Source organism: Fundulus heteroclitus, chromosome 11 (assembly GCF_011125445.2).
Source record: "Fundulus heteroclitus isolate FHET01 chromosome 11, MU-UCD_Fhet_4.1, whole genome shotgun sequence".
NCBI lineage: Eukaryota > Metazoa > Chordata > Actinopteri > Cyprinodontiformes > Fundulidae > Fundulus > Fundulus heteroclitus.
The window spans coordinates 22045948-22070248 of record NC_046371.1 but is presented as its reverse complement, the minus strand read 5'-3'; the positions used below and the strand labels follow the sequence as shown (position 1 = coordinate 22070248).

The 24301-nt window shown below is 38.0% G+C and overlaps 1 protein-coding gene across 11 annotated transcripts in view; it reads left to right on the top strand.

Moving 5' to 3' along the window:
* The window catches only part of nrxn2a (neurexin 2a), a 231587-nt gene that overhangs the window by 182652 nt on the left and 24634 nt on the right, over positions 1 to 24301 (top strand). For all 11 annotated transcript variants that reach the window (XM_036143136.1, XM_036143135.1, XM_036143134.1 and 8 more), the window contains one exon: positions 18531 to 18712. In XM_036143136.1, coding sequence (XP_035999029.1) covers positions 18531 to 18712 — 182 coding nt within the window. The remainder of the gene's footprint in view (positions 1 to 18530; positions 18713 to 24301) is intronic.

The following is a 24301-nucleotide window of genomic DNA, read 5'->3' as shown; positions in this document are numbered from 1 at the left end:
AAGCTAGTTTGCAAGAAATACCAAGCCAAAATGTTAACCTCTAAATGTGGCATGCTCCAAATAATTGTTCTACCAAGGAAAATGTTTGGATAACCATGTATCATTTTCTTGACACAAGGATTTACTTCTCCGCGTTTGTCTATGACATGAAATCCCAAGAAATACATTGTAGTCTGTGGTTGCAGTGTCACGAAATGCAAAATCCTTTTAATATCTTTGCAAGGCATTATAGTAAACAAATAAAATACATCCTGGAAATTCATACCTCAGATTCAAATGGAGTACATTCCAATTTAATCTAAAATATATAAATTTCAATCAAACTGAGTGCATAAGATAATGCCAAATGGTAAAAGGTTTCCCTTCTAAGCAACCTGAGCAGATTGCATTGAGTCACTGTATTTGCAGCAAACATGTGGTGTGGTGACAGTAGAAAGGCACCACAAAATGTCAGTTTAACCTTATTTTCACACCTAGCTGTCCATCTATTTAGTTAGTCTATTAGTTGGTTGTTAGTTTGTTTTTGTTTTTTTGCTTGGACATTTCTTTTATGCATTGCTGTAATTTCCATCCTAAGCGAACCCAGACCCAAATGTTGTTTACCTCTACTACTTGAAATTTGCAAAAAAATGTCATGCAAAGGCAAAGACTTCCCTCTCCATGTAGCATTCTGATGATGCATTTACTGATTGATGCGTACGCTTGGTTTAATTGCATAGGCTACAGTATGCCTTGTTTTTTAGCACAGAAGAATAAATAAAGTTTAAGACTAATGGAAATGGATGTGAGTCATGGCGATGCCCCCTGTCATGGATATATGACAGTATAAGTGTGCATGAGTATTTCAAGGCTAGCCAAAGACTTCTGAGCGCCCCTGGGCTACTCGCTATTAATAGCTCACCTCCCATGCTGCAGCGCCTCTCATTCCTCATCTAAAACAGAGGTTACTGCATGCATTGTTACATTTTTCCAATATCAGGACTGCAGATGGTTCATCACGGACACATCAACGAATAACATCAACTATTCAAAATACTTTTCATACAGTTAAATGAAACTTCAAGTGCTTTGCATGCATTTAAACAAAGGACTAAGCAGACAAGCAAAAATCACAGATTAGTTCTAAACTAAGATAATAAAATAATGATTATGGACAACTAGAACTAATCGCTGTATAAAATATACATCTAAGTGATCACATTCATAAATTATAAATGCAAAAAGTATGAAGAGCAAAAGAAAGACAATTGAAACTCTACAATATGAAATATTGGGAAAAGGTAAATGATGACATGTTAAAAATTGTAAAAAAAAAAATAAATAAACTAATTGCGACTGTAAAAAACATATAAATCATCATGACCAAAATACAAACGCAATTGTCTAAAACAAAGATAAGTAAACATATGGAGTAAATAAAGAAATGCATTGAAAAATAATGAAAACAGAATTACCAAAGTTGAAGAAAAATCCAGGCTAAAAATATTGGTTCTTTACACTCAAGGTACATCAACTAATTAAGAAAATGTACTCTATAAAAACAATTTCTTACTTTTTAGGTTACAATTAAAGTTACACCAATTCACTTGCCAAAGTCTAGGATCGACCACTTCCCCGACTGTTTTTGTAAATAATAGACAAATCTGTCTATTTTTTAATAATTAAATGCATAAAAACAAATAACTCCCAATATTTATGGTTGGATAAAATAACTGATAGGTGTTAGAAGCTCTGATACCTAAATGTCAAATAAACTTTGGAATATCAACAACTATTGAATATCTTTGCAACATGTTCATCTTCTGTTGGATTTAAAACTGGATCCTGCAAAAAAAAACAAAAATCACTATCAGCCGGGAAAAGTCTGATTGTTGCATCTTTAGTTACGCCGCTACACAAACACATTTTTTTCTGAAAGTTACTGGTTCTGCTTTGAAATTCCTAATCTTCCTATCAGGGTATATGAGGCGTGCCTCAGTTGGTGTGAATAAGAAATTAGTGAAGGGGCTTTTTTTTTTCCTACACTTTACAGAATTTTAAATAAATATCTTTTAATTTGCATTCAGATCAGACATTCAGATTTTAAAAAAAGAAGCTTAAAGTCTAAAAATCCCATTTCATATCTCAAATATTAGCAGTGAGGTCAAAATGCTTACAGAGTCCCTGTTAGGCTTGCGACTGATATTGATTTACACCATACACAGTGCAAGATTAACCTGCTCACGCTAAACTAAGCATCCATATCTGTGTAAGTAAAGACCAAACATAAATGAGGTAAATCAGAGGAATCCTTCAGCACGTCTGGTTTCAGAAAGACACTGATGCTTCGGTGCACATTTTACTCTGTGCTTGTGTTGCACCACCACGCTAAGAGAGATCCAGCCACCACCATGACCACAGAGGCAAACAACTCTCAACTGGGTTGTAAGAAAGCTTGCACTGTAGCTGACCTCTCATCACAAGCCCAACACGCCAGCATGATCGACGCACTCATGGAAAATCTGCTGTACTTCATTCTCCGGGGCCTCCGTGTTAGTGTTAGGGTTGTCTGGCTGTGGCAAAGCAAAGAGCAGCCAACGCCTCCAGAGACACGTCTAAAGGGAGGGGTTGTTAGGGAGCATCTTTCAAAAAATGCATCCTTTGAGCCAGATTCAAATATTGAATTTTTACAGGTATGTTGTCCTTAGGTGGATGCATTAGGGCTAGGAAACGCTTGTCTGAGGGTCCCTTTGCAATAATGTTTGGGGCATTGTTTATTTCATCTGGAGACACGGAAAGCAGAGGGTCGTGGGCATCAGACGGTCGGTTAGAGAGGGCTCAATTTCCCCCCTGGGCAACATGCTGCATTACCTCGTGAGTGATGGTGAGGTTGGCTCATGTACACATTTTCACTGACCTTCGTTTAAACAAACACGCCCGCAAACACCAGCTGGCAATTAGTACGTTTGTGGTGGTGTATTAAAATGAAGGCCTTAATTACAGGTGCAATTATTTGAATATGATGAAAGAGTTCATTTATTTCTGCAGTGGACTTTGAATTATTAAGCTACTGCATTGAATGCATTCATTACGTACCGAGTGATGTATTTCAGGCGTCCATTTCCATTCATTTTGATGACTACGGTTTCCAGCTCATAAAAACCCCAAAATCCAGTTTCTCAGAAAATTCCAAAAGTACATAAGGAAGATGAAAAAGGACATTTTCCCCAAATGTTCAGCCTTCAGAAAAGTGGCATCCATCTGGGTGTCCTCGTTTGTTCAGGTTGCTTTAAAAGGAACCTACAGCTTGTCTACATTGCTGTCTCTAAAGTCTCTTTATCATTTTCTTAAAAAAAAAAATACTCCATCAACTCCCTGTGGGGTTATGATCAGGTGAGTTTGCTGCTCAATCACGCACAGGAACATAATGGTCAATAAACCGGCTTTTGGTACCTTTCGCAGTGTGCGAAGGTACCACGTCCTGCTGGAAAATCAAATCAACACGTCTGTAAAGCTTGTAAGCACAAGGAAACAAGAAGGGCTCTCAAATTTCCCGGTAGGTGGCTGTGTTGACTTTGGGTTTGATGAACACAGTGGACCAACACCAGCAGATGAGATGAGAAACCCAATCATCAGTAACTGTGGAAACTTCACACTGGAGTTCAAGCAACATAGACGTTGTGCCTCTGTACTCTCCCACCAGAATCTGGCAACTTGATTTCCAAGCAAAACGCAGCATAGACTTTCATGGGTTTGGACTACTGAGCAACTGTGCAGTCCTTTTTCTAATTTGCCCAAGTAATCTGGTTCTAACATTGTCTCTTGTTCCGACGATGAATGTTGCAGTTGCAGCCGAGGTGGTAGATATGACAGTGCTATTGAAGCCTTGGCTCCAGCTGCACACCAAGCCTTTCCTAAGACTTGGTCTTTGCTTCCTAATCCTAGTTCTCTCTGTTGCTTTTGCACCTTCTTCATTGCCACACTTTTTCTTTCCACTCAACTTTCCATCTATGTGCTTGGATACAGCACTCTCTGAACAGCCGGCCTCTTTACAAATGAAAATTTAGTGTCCTACCCACCTTGTGGATGGTGTTATTTTGTCTGGCTGGCAACTGTGATGTCAGCAGATTCTGCACATTGTATGAATTTCATATGGGAATCACTCAAATAAATTACTTTGTGACCAATGAGAGGGGGGGAAAAAAACAATTAGTTAGGGCAAAAGATGCAGTGCATTAGCAGAGAGTGTGTGGAAACCACGGGCCCTACTCTACATTGTGCTGGAAAGCACTACAAGCACAATGTAAACATAAACCACATGGAAAAAGAACTGGAAACAAAAAGGCGCTATGTTTGATTGTCTACTCGCAGTTTCACGCTGTTGATGTCTTTTTAAATTAGCACAAACGTCATGGAGATGAGATCTTTCTGAATACTGCCTTTTTTGAAATCTAACAAGGTCACAGCGCACGTATAAAGAATGTAAACAATCACACATTTGTTTCCTGGCACTGGTTAATCAATAAAACAAGATTTCTTTCTTCTTTTTTTTTCCATATATAAGTGGCAGAACCATCCGTACTGCGGTAGATCTACATGGTGTCTGGTAAGACACCGGTATAGACTTCTGATCTTGCCTGTAATGTTTTGAACTGGAGCGAGCAGTCACATATTACAGCGAGCAGCGCCAGCATGTTGTAGGAATCCATGGTGATCTATAAAAAGCACCACAGGCAGACTTGCTATAGATGCAGCATATAAATCTTCGCCTTCATGGCAGATTTCTTGTCACATGCAGTTTGGAAAGAAGATATTCCTCCTATTCAAACAACTTTTATGAGAATATGTCGAATTGGTTGTTTTCATGTCATTTTAACATTTTACCTGATAAAATGATGAGGAGGTAATACAGAAGGGATCAGCTTTAATATTCATTTCAGGCCCATTTTATGAAAGGAATCTGCTAACATTTTATGCCATCGAATCCTTAACATTCCTCGAAAAGCTATCTGTTTCCATGGCTTTGTTCACTTAAGAGTTTCAGACAGATTCTTTTTTTTTTTTTTTTTCTGGCCGTAAATTCGTACAAATAATGAGCACAGCATTTCTTCTGAGTCTTAAAATCACATTTGTCCTTGATTGGATTAACATTGCCCTTCTTTCAATTTAGAAACGTAATGTAATATTCAGTAAAACCTGGACTTCCAGACACAACAGCAGGGGCCTGTTGGAGATGAGGGCAAACAATCCTGCAGCTGAGAAATCATCTCGTAAAGGGGATATATTTTTATTAATCACCAGAATCCTCCGAGGCCTTTTAAAATAAGTTCTCTCATTGTGGGAAGAGATTTAGAGGAAGCATGCAGGCTCACTTAAGCAGTAAGTCTTGTCCATCAAAGTTTGTTGCCTAAATCATTTTGGCTTTTGAGGTTGATAAACCGGTGCAGCATAATAACATTATGATTTAATTATTTATCATCTTTTATTCCAAAATTTGGGTTGTGCAAACCAGAGTTTCTACATTACTTTAGTCATCTTACTTTTCACAAAATGGATCTAGCCACTGAGCAAACAGTGTCTCTCTGCACTGATGCGCCACATTGAAATGCAGTATTTGATATGCATTTGGGAGAAAGTCTGCAGAAATGTATGTATAATTATGTGAATTATAGCCAGTGCAAACAGAGTCCCTTTCAGATCCTTCAGATCTGCTTTGACAGGAGGTGGGAAGAACCAACCCTGAGAGATGAAACTAACGCACATTTTCTTTGTCATTGTGACAAGATATCCTAACTTTGTACAGTACATATTTGCGTAGCCTATAGGTCTATAGTCTATATTACAGTCTGATACATATTTGTGTTGAGTCACTCTGCAAAGGAATCATTGTATTATGTTTTTACAATCTGCAGCATCACCTGTTGGTATAGAAATGTCATTTCTGATCATCTTTCCCCCTGATGCAGTTCAGTGTTGCTCTTTAAGTCATGACCTGGAGCTATCTGTTAAATAAAATAATCACAAGTTTTTTCTTAATGAAATATGTTTCTTTTGCTTTGATCCCTTCTACACCTACTGTCTGTGTGGCTAAAGAAGAAATAACTGCAATCAGATGCAAAAATATTCCCAAAATGCTCCCAATGGCCTGAACTTGATAGGATCTTTTGAATATCTTTAGAGCAATGAGCTTTGTGAAGCCGGTGCACAACTAAAGCGTATAATATGTGCAAAACTTCTTTTAAATTAGCCCGATTGCACTTCCTTATAAATACCTTTCTTGGTACTAAATTAACTTTTCAGATCCTCCTATTAATGATAACATTACACTATTGCACTGGCCCTAAAAAGTTACATGAACACAAAGACAAAAGGTAAAGCTCAGTTACATTATATATATATATATATATATATATATATATATATATATATATATATATATATATATATATATATATATATATATATATATATATAATTTTGTAAATTTTAAGATTTATTTATTCCTCAAATTTCCAAGGTTTAGATGTTTTGTGTTTTGGACTTCACAACAAATGTACAGAGCTTTAAAGATACAGCATAAAAAAATGACAAAAAACATACTAGCCATAACACAAATCAATTCATGATTAATATTATTAAATACACTTCTTTTTACATTATAAATAAATCTGAGTCATAGTTTCTCTGAAATCAAGGTATGAATATAATGTCCAAGAAAACTGCGAACATTTTATTTTTTTCATAAGTGCGGCTCAATTTTTTTTTTAGAGGAAAATGTTTCCATTTTCCCAGAAGCCTCTATGAATCATCTCAATATTTCTGAGCCAAAAAGATCAGCTAGTCACAGAGCATGAGAGACATTCAGTTTTTGTAAATGCTATATATTACTCCAAACTGCTGCCTTTCTTAAACCTAAACAAGAAGATCTGGTGACCATGACCAACAAGAACAAGCAAAAGGGGGTATTCATCTCACCAGAGCGATTTGGACACTCGGGACCTCACAGATAATTAAACAAGAAACAAATTTTTACAAAACCGAGGAATTCTAAAATTTGATCAAAGGCCTTTTTATGTGACGACGATAATTGCCATGCAGGAAAAAGCCTACCCCTCATTAGAAACATCCATGTCATATCTATCTGCCGTTTTACTTGACTGGGCTGCATTACACCCGGCGCAGTAATTCATCTCCGGCACTCGCGTCGGGCACGATTTCATCGCAACCCCGAGTCACCTGAAATCTGAGTGGGAGAAAGCCGGAACGCTATAATGGAGAAGAAAGGGCTGTTTGAGGTGCCGCGAGCTGCAGACATTCAATTTGAAAACTGGCAGTCTGAATGCGTCTTGCTGAAAGGAGCAGAAACAGCAGTTCGACCATAATAAAGCTGAAGTCAGCGTGTGCCAGCTGCGTGTGTGGTTTATTTAAGATTCATAAGAGTTTTCCAGCCCACTTTCGCTTGGCCAAATTTAATTGGTGTGATTGATTTTTATTTGTAGTCTTCGCACGCAGCTCTAAGTGTGCGATGCCGCTTTCTAAACTGAAACGCTACGTTGTCGCTTGAGAACCATATGTTCTCGCTGACAGGCTTCAGGCCTGAGTATTCATTTTCATCATTTCACTAAGCTGAATTTAATAGACCATGGTGCAAGTGTGCCTCAGATGCTATAAGCCAGATGAGAAATTTGAACTCCGTGACTCCCCGTTCCTTCAGAACTGCTAACATTAGAGAATTTAAGTCTAAATCGAACAGCTTTGTTTGATGTGCCCTTGTTGCCCTTCACAAACTGTCTTTTCCAGAACCCTCCACAGGACGCCGTACACAGTTGGGCCCTTTTGCCCTGTCGGAAATTGGAGTTCATTCAGCAATATTTCCAGACTGGAAAACAGACTCATTCAGAAACAGAGCAGACTAGTGTAAAAACCTCGTTAGTTATGAAAAGAAAAAGCTCTTGTTGCCCGTTGTGAGTCTGAAGAACCGTTCTAACCTGGTAACTAGGCCGGTGCAGGTATAAACCTCTCACAATATCAATGAACTTAGTAATAATGCCACAGTTTCATGCAGTGGAAGTGTGTGCTTGGAAGGCAAATGGCGAAACCCTAATCTAAGGTGGGCTTAACGCCAAAAAAGCATGTGTACTTTCATAAAAATAAAAATAAATGGTCACAATCTGGGCTTTAAATACATTTTTTCAGTGTTTAATAATTCAGTTTAGGTATTGAGCAGATTTTGAGCTAGAAGTGATCAAAGGCGGTCTAGACTGCTTAGGAAACAGTAAAAAAGCCGACAGCTGTGCACATTCATATTTGATATTGAGCTTTTACTCGAAGGAACACCAAGATTTTACGCACGAATGCCCAACATGATCGACTGCCTTTAAGTCAAACAAAAAAGCAACAGAGTAATCTTGCTTTTCAGCCCAGAATTAAAAGAGTCAACTTATTCTGCGCAATTTCCTTCAGTAGAGGCTGGAGACCTGAGTCCAAGTTGGCTGTCAAAGACTTGAGACCTGGCCCAGAAATATTTGTGTTAAGACAGTCACGAAATCAGTTCAACCCATTTCATGTACACATGGCAACAAATAAACAGTATATTTTTTGCTAACAAAGAAACAAAGCATAAAATTGTTGGTAGTTTTTAGCCTAAACAATTGGTAGATTTAGAGAACGTAGTGTAGTTTAATAAAAGGATATTAAGAGCGGTCTGTAGTCAATAGTGTTTTTTAATGCAAACATGCTTATTTCCCAGTGTTTTATCCTTTTTTGTTATTCTGATCTTTGTTTGCTGTTAATTAGTTGGGCTATCTGCTCTGGTAGCCATTTTGCAGTCAGGGCTAAACAGGCATACAGCTTGTAGCTTTCCAAAAGTCCTTCCAGAAGAGTTTTACCTTAGTAAGATGGATAGCATAGGTTTTCCAAATCAGCTGACCTTACCTTCCTAATTAAAAAAAAAACAACAACAACAAGAGCAATTGTCAATGCACAACAAGAGGTGCAGCTCCATGTCAACCAGTGCCAGTCTCTCTAAAACGTTTTCTGGCCTCTTCTCAGTTTGAAGCCATTTCAGAACCATAAACTTTAACATCTTAATGTACTTTAATGCTGGAACCCATCCATGCTAGCTTTTAACTTGTGTTTTACAAAAGTTTTTTGAAAGCTACGTGGGCTCATTCTTTTTTTTTTTTTTTTTTTAAAGTTGCCTCTTCGGTGCAGCACTGACAAATCAATGGCATCTTCTCGTACGGTTTCTCGTCGAATCTTATGGCCCACGACGATTCTTCTCTTGCACATTCAGCTGGCTTAGAGCACATATGAAAGAAGGACAGGATGCTTGTGTGGGTAGCATTCATCTTGGCATAAACAACCCTTCCATACTGTTGCATTTGTTGTGTAAAGATCCATTAGGACATGACAGAGTGCCGTGATTAAATTTTGAGAGCTTAACCGAAACGGGCCGCAGTTTATTTAAAGAACTAACATCATTAATAGAACTCAGTCTTTCTGGGCTTTGAGGGAGTAAGAAGAATGCCGTTCAGTTTGTACGTTCAGTAACCATGCTGCAGATTTGCCTATATTTCATTAAGATTCTTATATAAGGCTTTACATGCAAGTGTTACTCGAATGTCTGTGCAGCTTGATTTAATTTTCAAGGTTGCCGACTAATAATGATGACACAGTAGTCATCGTGCACCTGAAAATCTCAAGGCTGCCTTGTTATTCATGTCAGATGAGCAGAGCGGCTCCCGTGAGACAGTCGACAAAGCCCCGTTACCGAGGTGCTTCAAGCTAGTAAACTGTGTTGTTTGTAGTATTAATCTTAATAAACCTGATTCACCACCGGCTTTTACCCGGTTGCAGGTCTTCCTTAGAACGGTTGAGCTCGAACGGGCGAGGTAGAAAGGTGTAATGAAACGCTTTGATGTCATTACTAATGCAGGAGGTGCTGCTGTCTATAGATAGATGCCTCCATGTTTTCCTCCAGGTGCATTAATATTCTACATTTCAGGATGCACGTAGCACATTCGGCCTCCTTCTTCCAGTTCTCTCCTCTGCCTATGCCGGTCCACACGCAGCGCCATTTCACCGGTCGTTCCTGGAGATGTTTTTTTTTTTTTTACATTTCTGAGAAAATACTTTCTCTCTGAAAATATCATTGCATTTTATTTACCATATAATGAAACTCCTTTAAGCATTTCTGGATGTAGCCAATGTCTATTGCAAGTATAGAGCAAACTGGATTTCACGCACTTGGATTTGACTAGGACCTTTTTTCGTATTTTCTTTTGATTTGGTGCTGAATAAATAAATTGAAACAACTGTGAATGATTTTATCAACCAAATTGCTCCTGTCTTAGAGTTATACTTTACCTAAATGTTAGTTCTCTATGTGTTGCATGGCCCGTAGAAACTCGGTCCATCAGTCGTCCAGTCCGGCCATCACGCTCTATTACAGCTCTACGCATAATTAACATGGATTCCCTACAGATCAGTGATTCACAGCTTATCTCCCTGAGCACCAAGGGAGGCTCCTTTTTATGGACTGACAAGGAGCCACTCCCTGGTGAAACTCCCACACATATAGATATGTACAGATTCATCAACCCCTGCGGCAACTTAGGTTTATTTGCATAAGGTTTCAGTTGCTTGGGTGTTTTCAGTATAGAAAGTGTAAAACAACCATTTAAAATGCTGAACAAAAACCAATGTAACAAGGATTTTATCTAAACTCAACAATCAATGACCACTCAGGTCTCAGAATTATTCAAACCCCACCGAATAGAAATGCAAATCACACATCTGCAATTCATGGTGGTGTAAGGGAACACCGGATGCAACCAGTCAATAGCTTCATTAGTGGCATCAGGTGTGCTTCAGATACTCGGTCTGTTTATGGTAACATTTCATTGCGTGTTAGAAATATGGTTAAATCAAGAGAATTGTCCAAAGAGTTCAGAGAAGAGATCTTTGCCTTGCACAAACAAGGAAAGGGATATAAAAAGATACATAGGGGCCGTAACGCTGTAAGAGATACAACTGGAAGCAGAGATTTCTGGTTTAAAAGGTAAAGTAGCAGCGGCTAGACCGCCTGTACATGGCACAAAGAGGAAGCTGTCAATGGCTGCCACCAGATTCCTGATTAGGCAGGTGGCTAAAAAGCCTTGACTGATGGCAAAAGACCTGCAGCGAGACTTGGTGGCAGCTGCCTCTGAGGTTTCAGTTTCCACTGTAAGGCTCATACTAAGCACTGAAGGAATTCACGCCTGAACTTTAACATGTGCGCCACTGCTGACACAAAAGCACAAGGAAAGTCAGCTCCAATTTGCTGACAACTACACGGATAAGACAACAAAGTTTTTGGGTTTTGTCATCTGGAGCGACAAATAAAAACTGGAACTTTTCGGGCCTATGGATCAGCGTCATAACTGGAGGAAGAAAGAGGAAACTGAAAAGTTCACCCTGCCTTTTAAGAAGGATGGTGGTGGCTCAGTAATGTTCTGGTGATGCTCCGCTTCCTCTGGCACTGGAAACCTGCAGAGTCTGGAGGGCAATATATATTCAGCCAGGAATCAGAAAATCTGGGGAGGGAAATGTCACAATGTCTTTGAGAAAGCTAAAGCTTGGGCGTCATTGGACCTTTGAACCCTAAGGCTTGGTTTCAGAGGACATCCTAGAAGATACTTGAGTGGCCATCATAATTACCTGATTTAAACTCTATTGAATGTATCTGATTAGAATAAGACAATTACAGCATGCAAACCCAAAAATGCATAAAGTTATAAGAGATTAGATTAGATTAGATTCAACTTTATTGTCATTACACAGGTACAGGTACAAGGTAACGAAATGCAGTTTAGGTCTAACCAGAAGTGCAATAGCAGCAAGTGCAGGATAAACAATGGTTCCATAAGTACAGGACATGGGTTTTTACTGAATAAATATAGAGATGGATACTATTATAAACAGAATTTTACTGATAGATTTGTCCTACGAGTATAATATATAGATAACTAGTATTGTGGACTAAATTTACAGCTGGATGTGTACCGAATATAATATACAGGTGGATATTACTATGAATAGAATTTTACAGATATGTACAATAGCATAATATACAGATGATTGTTATTAAAACAGAGTTTATATGTACTATGAATATATGAAGAGCATAAGGTTGCTCTACTAAGCAATAAATATGCTTGTCGCAAAGTGGTTGAATTATCCATGAGACCACCGTAGTACCTAAAACTTTCATTTTGTGTTTAATCTGGGGGGAAAAACATTAAAATATTTGTATTGAGCTCCTTAAACTGTTCTTGTTTGAATTGTTTATTGCAAAGAGCTGCTAGTTTGGATATTTATGCCAAGGAACCTAATTTGCAGAGTAGGTTGGATAATTATTCATGCATACGTTCATGTTCTCACGCACGCTTCAAATTAAAGGTGCACTCATTGATTGGTCTGAATAATGGCACATGACCACTCGTCGATCCATTTCCTAAATTAATTGTTTGCTGATTTGGATTTCAGCAATGGGCTCCGGCTCCATGCTTAGACCATCCCTCATATGAAATTCATTGATTATCATTTCAACCCAACCTGCTTCCATTTCATCCCTGTAAACAAACCGTTTCTTACTTACCATTGCTAATTAGTTTATGCATCTTCTTGATCAAAGGTTTCTGCTGTGTTGCAAAGGGAAACAACCTTCAAAATGCCCAGCTCCCCAAAAAGTATAAAATGGGCGTAATGTTTTGTTTCACACGTGGAGCTTAAAGTAGTTTTTCCTGGGCCCTACTGGCACTACGTGTTATGCAGTCTTAAGAAAATGTATGTGCTGTTTAACACATAATACTGCCTAGTTGACACACCGATGTTTAAGTTAAAACATTTTACCTAATAACCAGAAGTAACATTAGCTTGTTTGTAATGGTTGAATTGACATCTAGGAGGAAGAAAAAATTAATTGTCTTATTTCATAATAATTTGCTACCTTGTTAAAATTGGACAATTTCAAATCATGCAAAGAAGCTTTGCAGACAGTTACGTTTGTTGTCGTTGTTTTTTTGTTTTTTTTTTTGTGGGGAGGGGGGGGTTAATGGTACCTGGCAATAAAGTGTTTTTGATTCTGACTCTATTAAGATAAGTCAGATTTGTAGCCTTACTGGTAGCCATAGCTGCTGACATTGTAGAAGACAGTTTCATCAAATAAACAGTGTAGGGATGAATTATTATTGTAAGGTCTATTATTAAATAGAGCTACCTAGGCTCTCAACAAAAGTGTTTTGTTTTTTTTTTTTTTAAAAAGCATACTGCTGTGGAGCACAAGATGCACAATGCAGAATATCACAGGATGCTTAGCATTAGTTTGCAATTTTCAATTTCAGGCTGCTCACAATCCCCAAAACCTATTTTTTTTCTCATGAATGATTTAAAGTCCATGAAAAATAATTAGAAATCTTGTCTGGGCCTGGATATTTCAGGCTATATCTATCATAGTTACTTCTACCAAAAAAAATGATTTTTTGTAATGTATTTCCCTGCAGGTCAGCCAGCTAGTAGTGCAAAGAGAAGATTTCATACTAAAGAGCCCAGTTACATATTGATTAGATAATTCAGACTGCTGGAGCCTTTCTTCAAAATGAAAATCAATTTGGGAAGAGCTTCCTACAACCAGCTTGCAGTGGTAGCAGAGGAAATTTATCGAAGTGCAGTAAGTGTTTGAATGTAAGTGAGGATGTTGTAGTATCATCTAAAGCTTTGTCTGAAACTGTCTGGTTGTTTTTCAATAATGGAAAAAATGTTGAGTTAGTATAATGTCAAATATACTAACTTATTTCTTATCAAAGAGAAACTTGATGTCAGTCATCATTTAACTACTCAATATATCACACTTACATACACATACATATACATTCATATTATATATATATATATATATATATATATATATATATATATATATATATATATATATATATATATATACACATGCATGCTCTGGGTCATCAGCACCTATTGATCAAAATCCATGGTGATGTCTCAAAACAGCTGACGCACTAGGTTAAGACAAGTAAAACAATTTTTATAACTTGACTGAAAAAGTGAAACACCAAGACTGATCTATTCCAAGCTTTCCATGCTTTCATGAATATGACTTACAGTAAGGGAAACCCAAAACTGCAGTTTCTCAAAAGATTTTATTATTCCATTACACCAATGCAAAAAAAATTGTAATGACAGAAATGTCATTACAATTACAACTTGCTACGGCCTAAACAACCATGAGAAAGACTGCTGACTTGACAATCAGACAGTTATTGACACCCTCCACAGTGACAGTAAGCCGCGGAAGGTCACTACTAAAGAAGCTGGCTGTTTTTCTATATATCGCACTGGCTAGAGCTAAATTCCTCCAGCTGCATTCATTCATACACCAATATGCGATTTGTAAGGCAATTTGGGATTGCCGTATTTTTTGGACCATAAAGTGCACCGGATTATAAAGTGCATTAAATATTCGGCCCAAATGTGTAATATCACTCCGCCCCTTCACGTACACACATACTACCTGAGAGGGAGAGCTATCCATCTCTGTCTAGAAGACAGAGTAGTTGGACTGCACTGCCACGTTTCTAACATAAAACCAAAATAAATTTCAATGTTATATTGAATTAACTTACTAGGTTTATTGTTGCCAGCGTGTACTCTGGGCACGGACTGCCTGCCTTACATGAATGCACTTCCAGTTTAGACATTACAGTCAGGCAGTGTTGCAGACGGCTCAGGGGTCCTGTTACGCGGCGATCAGGTAGTGACTTATTGTACCATAATACTATTAATATCCCTTGAGCGGAGCGACTTCGTTGCTTATCAAAGTCGTACTTACACATTTTGACATATTTTTGAGCGCATTATACCACATAAAATCAGTCAGTAAGCACAACAACTACGGTAATCATATACAAGGCATATAGGATTATAAGCTGCACTATCAATTTTTGAGAAAATTTAAGGATTTTAAGTGCGCCTTGTAGTCCAAAAAATGCGGTAACTCCATTTGCGAAGGGAACATCAGCCTGTAGCAGAGGACGCTGGAAATGAACCTAATTACACAATGACAACTCGTTATACTGACCCCACACCCTCTCCTGAATCATTGGCGAGTTGAGTGGAAGGAAAAAATGGGAAAAAAAGTGTGGATGATCAACAAAAGTAACTGCTGTCTTGAGAGGATTGTAAAGCTCAGCCTATTCAAGGGTTTCTGGGAGTTTCTGCAAAGCGTGGCCTGCAGCTGGATGCAGAGCTCCAAGAGTTACCACTCACAGATCCAGTGCATGAACCACAACTGGTGCATTCCTTGGATCACTCTTTAACTGGAGACAGTAGAGACGTCTTGCCTGGGCAAAGAAGGAATAAAGGCTGGACTATGTCTTTATAGTTAAGCGTTTTCTTTTCAGATGAAAGTAAAGTTTTATTTAATTTTGCATAAGCACAGACAGCAGACCCGACGATGCAGCCCAGCTGAAAGCCATCGGGGTTCCTTAACTCCTCAGCCAAGCCACAGGCTGATCTCCTCCAATCCTCGAAACCTTACCACACTGTAATTTATACAAAATAAGCCTACATCAATTTTCAGCATTCTTATTTAATATTCTTTTTGATTTTTGAAGTTCTAATTATACGTAATGCTCCGTTTCACAGATATTCATGGTTTTCATCTCTTTTAAATGCTCTCCATTGAGGTCAAGGTCCACCCATTGATAGATGCTAGTGATTTACAGCTAGACCTAAACACAGGCACACCAGTTTGGGATGCTTAAAACAAGTCTTAAACACAATCAAACGCAGCTTTTTAAATGACCAATGTGAATCTTGTTGGAAAATAGAAATAGAAACTACGTGCTTTCAATGTCATATCCATCCACCCACATTGTATTTAGGACACAGAGGTCTAAAACAAGTAAAACGCCATGTCTAAGGCTACATTCATGACTCTGTTAAGTAATTTAATTGCAAAGGAAAGGGGGACAGACTTAGGGGCCAGATGTAGATAACATTCACTAAAAGGAAGAAACTAATAAAACCACTCGTCGAGCCTCTTTGATGTGACTAATGTCACTGACTCACATTTGACTGCAAATCCCAGACATTAATTAAGATTAACTCAATAAGAAATAATTAACTCGGAAACAATCACTGCTGGAGAACTCACCCTTTGAATTAAACTCAAAGTCAGCACAAGGTGTTTTTTTTTTTTTTTTAAATCCTCAGATGAAGCGTTTAATGTTGTTTTTAGCTTTCAGCCAGCAGTTAGTTTTCCTGAATAGGAGACCTTTTATGCACTCAGCAGAAGAGCCTTTGCAGATTGTTGAAAATGGGGCGACAATTCTCTTTCCTCGAGTGTTTCCTCCGCCTCGCTGAATAATACCAGGCACACATGCCGCACTGTTCAGGTGTGACAACAGTGTTATAAACATGAACCTGTGTTCTTTCAGAGGCGATCGTTGTTTCTGCTCCCAGCTGCATGACAGCTGCACGCTGCACGAGAAGAAATTATCTGCCACTTTCCGCAGTCGCCACTTAACTTAGAACTAGCATGATTTACATGTGCATGGGATGTATAAATGGATTACGGCTCTTCTCGTCATATCATATTACAGAATTTAGCTATTGGCAGCAGGTTTAACGAACAACCTGCGCAATGTATCACTTCACGCCGCTCAGAGGTGTCTTGATTTACAAGCGAAGGAATTTAAACACATGCCTGTGAAGACTTTCTCAGGTGTTTCTGCATTTCGAGCTAGACTTGTAAATGACGAAATTAGCATCAACATTTCCTCATTTATCTCAAGGAGAGTCAGGCATCGCGAGTGGAGAGGAATAACTTGAGTGGTGAAAAGTTCAGGCAGAAACCACCGCTTTGCCAAGCACCTGCCAGATTCTGAAGGAGCAGGTGGGAAAAAAAATAAATCTATCAGGCTTGAATTTATACCTTGAAGAAAATCCAGCACATTCAAACAGAACCCTTCTTTTTCTTTTTTCTTTTTTTTACCTGCGTTTAAAAGTTAATGTATAGTTGTATGCATTTTTTTAATCTTTAGCTTTGCTAAAGCTCCCCTGTCCCCTTTTTTTTCCCCTGTTTTGCCTCATATGCTGGCGTTCTGTTTTGTGTTTTTAAACCCCGAATGTTAGGCAGGGGTAAAAATTAGCAGAGGAAGTAGATTTTGTGGAACAGCAAATCATGTTATTTCTCTAGATTACTTGTCCTGCTTTTGATGTGCTTCTGCTTAGAATAGTCCAAGTGTATTTAGATCATGCATGTCAAATTCACATTGTTCAGCTGCATCGGGACAGGTTAGATTGCTTTTGCTATGTATGTATTTATTTTACATTTCCTTATCTGTTTTTATCATATTAAAGGATGAACTGACCTCATTGGAACAAACTTCTAATTCTCTACGTCCTCAGGTCTTTATTGGTTAAATTATGTGGAAAGTAAGTTCGTACATAATTTTAACTTTAAGCTTTAGGCATAGAGCATGCGGAGGTGAGTGAAGCATCTTTAAGGTTAAGTAATATTATTGGGGCATTTCTGTTACATTGTTTCTGAAGCAGTGATGCATGGCTGCACTATCCAAAGAGCCACAGTGCTTTTCTTTTGACACGTCCAAAAGCACCAGTGGCTGTCCAGCTTATCCATGATCAACTTGTGCATATGTGTTAAACGTGAAGTAAATAAGTAAGTAGCTATTTTCCTGCAACAGAGTCCTCCTAAGACACTGACATGACAGGGAGGCTTGCAATAGTGTGACAGGGGTATTAGATTAGTAGGAACATTTGTTAAGCTTTTGCATATAAGATAAGGCATTAAAATAAAAGTGAAAGTCAAAACATGAAAATAATTAGTCGGTCAGGTTTGAGGAATCTAAATTGCGTTAGGATTTATGTTCAAAAAGAAAACTGGACAAAGTTCTTTTTTTTTTTTTCCAGGAAGCAAAATGTTTGAATTTAAATTTGAATGAATAGAAAAATCTTCACGAAGCAAATTAATAGCTAAGTAATAGATTTACATACTGTTGAATGTTTGCAACAATGTTACGTGTGAGTCATTAAATCTGAGGCATATCCTATTTAAGCCAAAGATTTGTCGGCAATATTAAGCTGCTGCTTGTTGGCTTATGCCTGAAAAAAAAACGTTACACTGCTCTCTACGGTAAGCTTTTTTTTTCTTTCTTTTTTTACTAAGAATTAAATAAAAATATGCATTTTTTTAATTAAATTCCATCCTTTGCAGTCGAATTGAAGCTGTTGGGCTGCTTTTTTTTTTTTTTTTTCAATTACATAAAAAGTGGAGAGCACTGCGGTGGACGGAGGTGGCCTTGTTAAGAGAGGGTGAGAGGAGAAAGCATAATTTCATCTTCATACAAGGGTTGGTGCTTAAAAACCGAAAAGGACAAATGCGATTTTTGCGCTTGACAAGGTCTATCACTGAATCCCTGCAAAAAAGATTTGACTCCTGTCTAATCTCTTCTTGTTCTGTCTGCTCCTAGCTGGAACCACATACATCTTTGGGAAAGGCGGGGCTCTCATCACATTCACCTGGGCGCCCAACGAAAGGCCGAGCACCCGGGCCGACAGGTTAGCCGTGGGCTTCAGCACTCAGCAGAGGGAGGCCATTTTGGTGCGTGTGGAGAGCACCCATGGGCTCGGAGACTATCTTCAGCTGCACATTGTAAGAACGCCACAGGGGAAATACCTTTTTTTTTTCTTGTTATGGTCAATTGTGATATTGTGCCTCCTTCAAATGAGCCAAGAGTTCCGTCGGTGACATTTAAGGTTACAAGCAAAGACGTTTATGTACACTTAATAAAGCTCGATTTAAATGTACTTTAATTTGTAGTCATATAAAACAAACATTGCATGGTCAGTTTTCTAGTTGTTTTGTTGGTTTGTTGTAAATCATCAACCAATCAAGACAAACTCTACCCTCCCACAAACAAGCTTCCACGTTGACGTGGATCTGATGGCATCATATAAGGCCTGAGGTAACTGATAAGACTTCTTTTAAGGATGTCCTGCTGTATTTCATATTTGATCGTTGGTGATCATGTCAGTTAGCATACCCAGCCATCATGGGCAGGGGATGGAGTGGTGGGGGTCATTCCAGTAAAACTGTAGCTTTGTTGTATAAGGGGGAACCCCTGATGGAACAAATGCTTGAAAATGTGTGTCAAAGTCTGTTAAAAGTCGATTAGTATTTACTAAAGAATGTCATATCAGCTCAGTTCTCGTGCCTATTGTGATCTTGTCATCCCATATTTACACAGAATTAGTGTTTTTTTCTTCAGTGCACTTTTTAAAAACATATTTTCTGAAGTCATAAAGTCGAAATCCACATCCAATGCACTGCAAAAACAGAACTAGAAATAAGTAAAATATTCTTAAAATGAGTGTATTTGTCCTTGATTTGAGCAGTTAAATAAGACTATTTGCCAATGGAATAGGATTTTTGCACTTAAAATAGGAACAATTCATCTCCATCATCTTATTTCAAGTGCTTGATGTCTAATTATCTTATTTAAGGGTCAAAATACTCATTCCATTGGCAGACAATCCATTTTACCTACTCAAATCAAGGATAAATACACTAACTTTAAGAAAATTTTACTTATTTTTAGATCCATTTTTGCAGTGTGACCTAGCCATGTGTTGTTGTTTTTTCAGTATATTGTTATCACAAAATACAGCCCAGAACAGTATCTTTAATATTTTTAAACCCATAACCTTTAAAATCTATCTTTAAAACCTTTAATCTATCTCTGAATGGTACCAAAGATGAAAGTCTGTTCAGGCAGCAAACTGCTGTTAAAGAATAAGGTAAATAAAAATAGAGACCAGAAGGTTAAACCTTACAAACAATTCTAGTAATTGATATGGTACTTGTATTGTTTTTTTTATGCTTATCTATTTATTTTATTTATTTATTGGACCCTGAGACCAGAGTACATTTTATCTATCTATCTATCTATCTATCTATCTATCTATCTATCTATCTATCTATCTATCTATCTATCTATCTAGTAATTCAATAAGAAATCCAACCTTCTAAAATAAAAATACAAATAAAGATGGATGAATTTTATGCAGGGAAAAAAAGACTAAGTCTCAACATTTTTAAAAAGGTCCATTAATGGCATTTTGTTTTTGCTCGAAGAAGTTGTTTATTTGTGATGATGCACTGTGCTCCACATTTAATTAAACAAAATATGCCTAAAGCCTATTGTAGTGTATTTTAAATTAAGTTCAAACTAATAATGCCTTTATTCTTGGCTCAAAGACATCACAGCTTGTATGATTCACTAATGTGCAGCATCGGAGTTCAAACATTGCCTTAAATTAAGGGATAAAAAAAATAAACACACAAGCACTGTAAGAAGATTGAGAGCGTCAATTTACTGTGAGATGTTCTCTCAACTATATTCTTCTCTGGATTGAAACCAAGTGAATCAGCAGATGCTAGTTTATTTTTAGTTTTTTTTTCCAAGGTCTGTTGTAGTTTGTAGACAACAGGATGGAAAACCAGGCCGGCAATCTGTCAAATATCCGAGAACGGTGAAATAATTAAATTCACATCTGTTGTCAAAGCACCTGACAAAAAAAACTGGTGTGTATGTAGTTTGCTGTGAATGCAGTGCTTTCAGAAAGCACATTATGTGTCCCATCATAAATCAAGCCTGAATAATGATATGCTAAAACAATGCACGCCGTCCTGTATCCTGCTCTATATTCAGTAATTTAGCTTGAAGCTGATCAGCTCCAAGGCTTTTTGTAGGATGGAAGGCCTCCATGCAATCACCATAATTTTTAGCTACCTCTACAGATTCTTTATCAGATTCAATGCACAACTCTGGCTAGACCGTTCCAAAACATTTAGATATTTTTTTTAGTCAGAAAAGCCATGTTGATAAAATGAAAACGTTACTTTAAAGCTCAATCAACCAGGGGTGTGAATCATTTTAGGCTTAACTGTAAGCTTGTTTGGTAGGATTTACCCAAACGTGTTAGTCTGTTATATCCTCCAGATACAAGCCGGTCTTAATCCAAAAGCGCTTTGTAATGCCACATAATTTAATAATGTAACAAATTTGGACTTAAAAATATGATAAAACATCACTAAAACAGCTTTTTGTAATAATTGCTGGAAAAAATGATAAAATCCATGAACACATTGTAATTATTTCTACCGCAGTATGTCGTAACATTAGTAGATTTTGTGGTGGTTATTACAAAATGCGGCGGCTCCTCTTGTTAAAAAATTATAATGCAAATACCTTGATTGCTGCCAATGTATAAACCAGGCAGTTTTTTTCAGAAGCCATCAAGCCTCTCACCACTTGACAGATTGCTTAGTTTGACACCTTATTACCTTAGTAAAAAGGAATCCATAAAAGATTTCAGAGGATGATGAAGCCATGTTTCACTTCGTAAAAATTTGTCTTTCTTCTAAATTTCTCTTTTGAACACGTTCTGTTTCTTTGCTTTAATCATCTTCTGTAGAAAACCATGAGAACTCCGGGAAAACAAAGAGAAACCGCTCGCTGCTGGTCAAAATAACACTGGCCACGAGGGAGAGCTGAAAATAGTAAAGGAAACAGATGATTTATGATTTTTATATGCTGCAGGGATATAGGGGGATTCAGATAAGAGCCCTTTCTCATTGTCCTCCGCACCTGTTTTTTTTTATTATTATTTAGAACTGTAGGATGATAAATAATCACAGTGAAACAGAAGATTGCCGCATTGGAATAGTCGCATGGTTCACAGCAACGGCTACTCAGAAACATGGCCGTGTGGCACCTCCATAGACCAATTATTCAGCAAAAACGAAACAAACCATCACAACATTCACCAGAGAGCGTATTAAAGGAGCTGATGCTGGTCTCCAATGGTCGTGTTTTTTAATGAGTGACAAAAAGAAGCAATGTACAAAGCTTTCACTGCTCAAAAAAAATAAATGATAATAATAATGATGTCGATTAGAATTGCTGAAGAGATGATGTAGCTCAGCTGTGCGTCAAACTGCAGAGAGGCAAAAGACACCTTTATTTGGTAACCAGATGAGCTTTTTGGAAGATGATTTCTTATGCGTTTTCATAATAAAATTATCAGGTGATTGGCAAAACATGCTGAGATGCAGACTGATAGGTCAAATAGCCAAAAAAAATAAAGGTTTCAATTAACTAAAATCATTCAGATTTGTGGATGAGGTTAGGTGGGGTAGAAATCAGCTGAAGTCCAGCGCCTTCCAAGACTAATCATGCACATCAGAAGCACAAACCGATATGTTTGTTCATTGGAATTTTATGTGACAGATTCATTATGATAACTGTGAGTTTATATGAAAATGATGCATTGTCGTTTTACGAATAAAAATCTGAAAAGTCCGGCGTGCACTGTATTCAGCTCCCCTTTAGACTGATAACTCAAAATAATATTGATTGCATTGTATTACCTTCAGGAGGTTAGGGGATTGGTAAACAGCCTCAGTATAAATCCAGCTGGGATGTGAATGTCTCAGAGATCTGTTTACAGAACAAACAGCACCACGAAGACCAAATGAACGCAGCAAACAGGTCAGGGATAAAGTTGTGGAGACGTTTAAAGCAGCGTTGGGTTATAAAAACAAAACAAAACCCCAAGCTTATAGAGGAGTGCCTTATAAAAAGCCATAGGGACACAGCAGCATGAGAGAAGGAACTCTGGTGAGGTGAGACTTAAACTTTTTGGCCTATACTAAAAACACTATATGAGACAGAAAACTAAAACCTTACTTGTGCACGTCACTGGTCATGAAACTACAAACCAAATCTTAACTTGCACTATTTTTGCCTAATGTTAAACGGCTGATATGAAGTTTACAGTGATAATTTATTTGCACACGGATCTCATTCCAGACAAAAACGCTTTCCTTTGATCATTCGGGAAACATGTAAGAGCTCAAAGGATGAACGCTCGGCAGGTTTTTATTTTTTGATGTCTCATTTCCATCAAGTAATCTCCCGAAATGAAAAAGAATCGGCTCTCCACGCTCACCGACTATTGTATCCATTACCGCCTGCCATACCTATCGCTAAGCTGCTGAAAAGACACTTTCTTTATTCCAGCGGGAATGAAAAAAAGATAAGAAGCCTCCGAATCCCCGGCAGCACGGAGACGTCTACAGCGAAGAGTGTGGTAGAGCCGGGCAGAACAGAGGAAGACAGTTGGCTGGTGACAAACTGAGACAGACAGGTCTGCTGGTCTTCTTAAAAGAATAATGATCCGTCCACTTTAAGCTCTGTTTTAAAGATGTATCAAGTGGCAGCGATGCCTCATCACGGAGCTGTCAGTGCCGGGCCCCCGAAGGATTTTCTTTTTTCGACTAATCAAAGATAAATCCTTATAATCAATCATGATTTATCTACATGATAATAATTCCTTCTCCCTTTGACTGGGATTAAATTTGGATGTCAGCTCTGAGCATTGAACTGCTGGCGTCACAGAGCACTTCATCAGATGAGCAAGGCAGAAGATAGTTTTACACAAACCTACAGAAACAATAAATGATCTACAAAAAAATAAAAATAAAACGGGAACCTTGGGTTTAACTGAGGCTGTAATGCTAAATTGTAGTCGCAGCAGCTATCAAAAGTGGCTTTGTTGCAGCGCCGCCGCTGTGCTGGAAACGAATTGAAAGCCGGCGCGGATCGTTCCATAAAGCTGTAAGAGGCCTTTTACAGATTGTTCTGACCTAAGGTTTTAATAGTTTTGTCCAACATAAGGTTAAATTAACCTTAGGTCGCTCTGCCCTGTAACTGTCTAATGACTACTCATCAGACGTCCTCATCAGCAGAGTAATTAAAGTCTAAGTAACCTTCTACGAAGGCGCTAGAATATCGAGGAACAGCAAACGTAAGGGACACAACTCCAGAGATACTGTAGGGGTGATTAATTATGTATGTGAAAAGGTGATAACAGGGTTCCCTGGCGTGCATTTGTAGAACATGTGACTTAGGTGTTCTTTATTGCGAGGTCTGATACCGTAATCTTCCCCACTGAAGATCGGTAACACTGATTTTAATTAGCTGACAGGTTTGTGGAGACTAACTGTGAAAGAGGTGACTATTTTGACATTATGGGGTGCTATTTTCAGTCTGACTTCTGAGGATTTGATTAGCTGTGGCTTCTGCATTATAAATCAGAGTATTGACGTCTGTGTATACAAAAGGTTTAGGTTATGCTAAATAATTGTCATCTATAATCTTAAAAGCCTGCAGCTAAT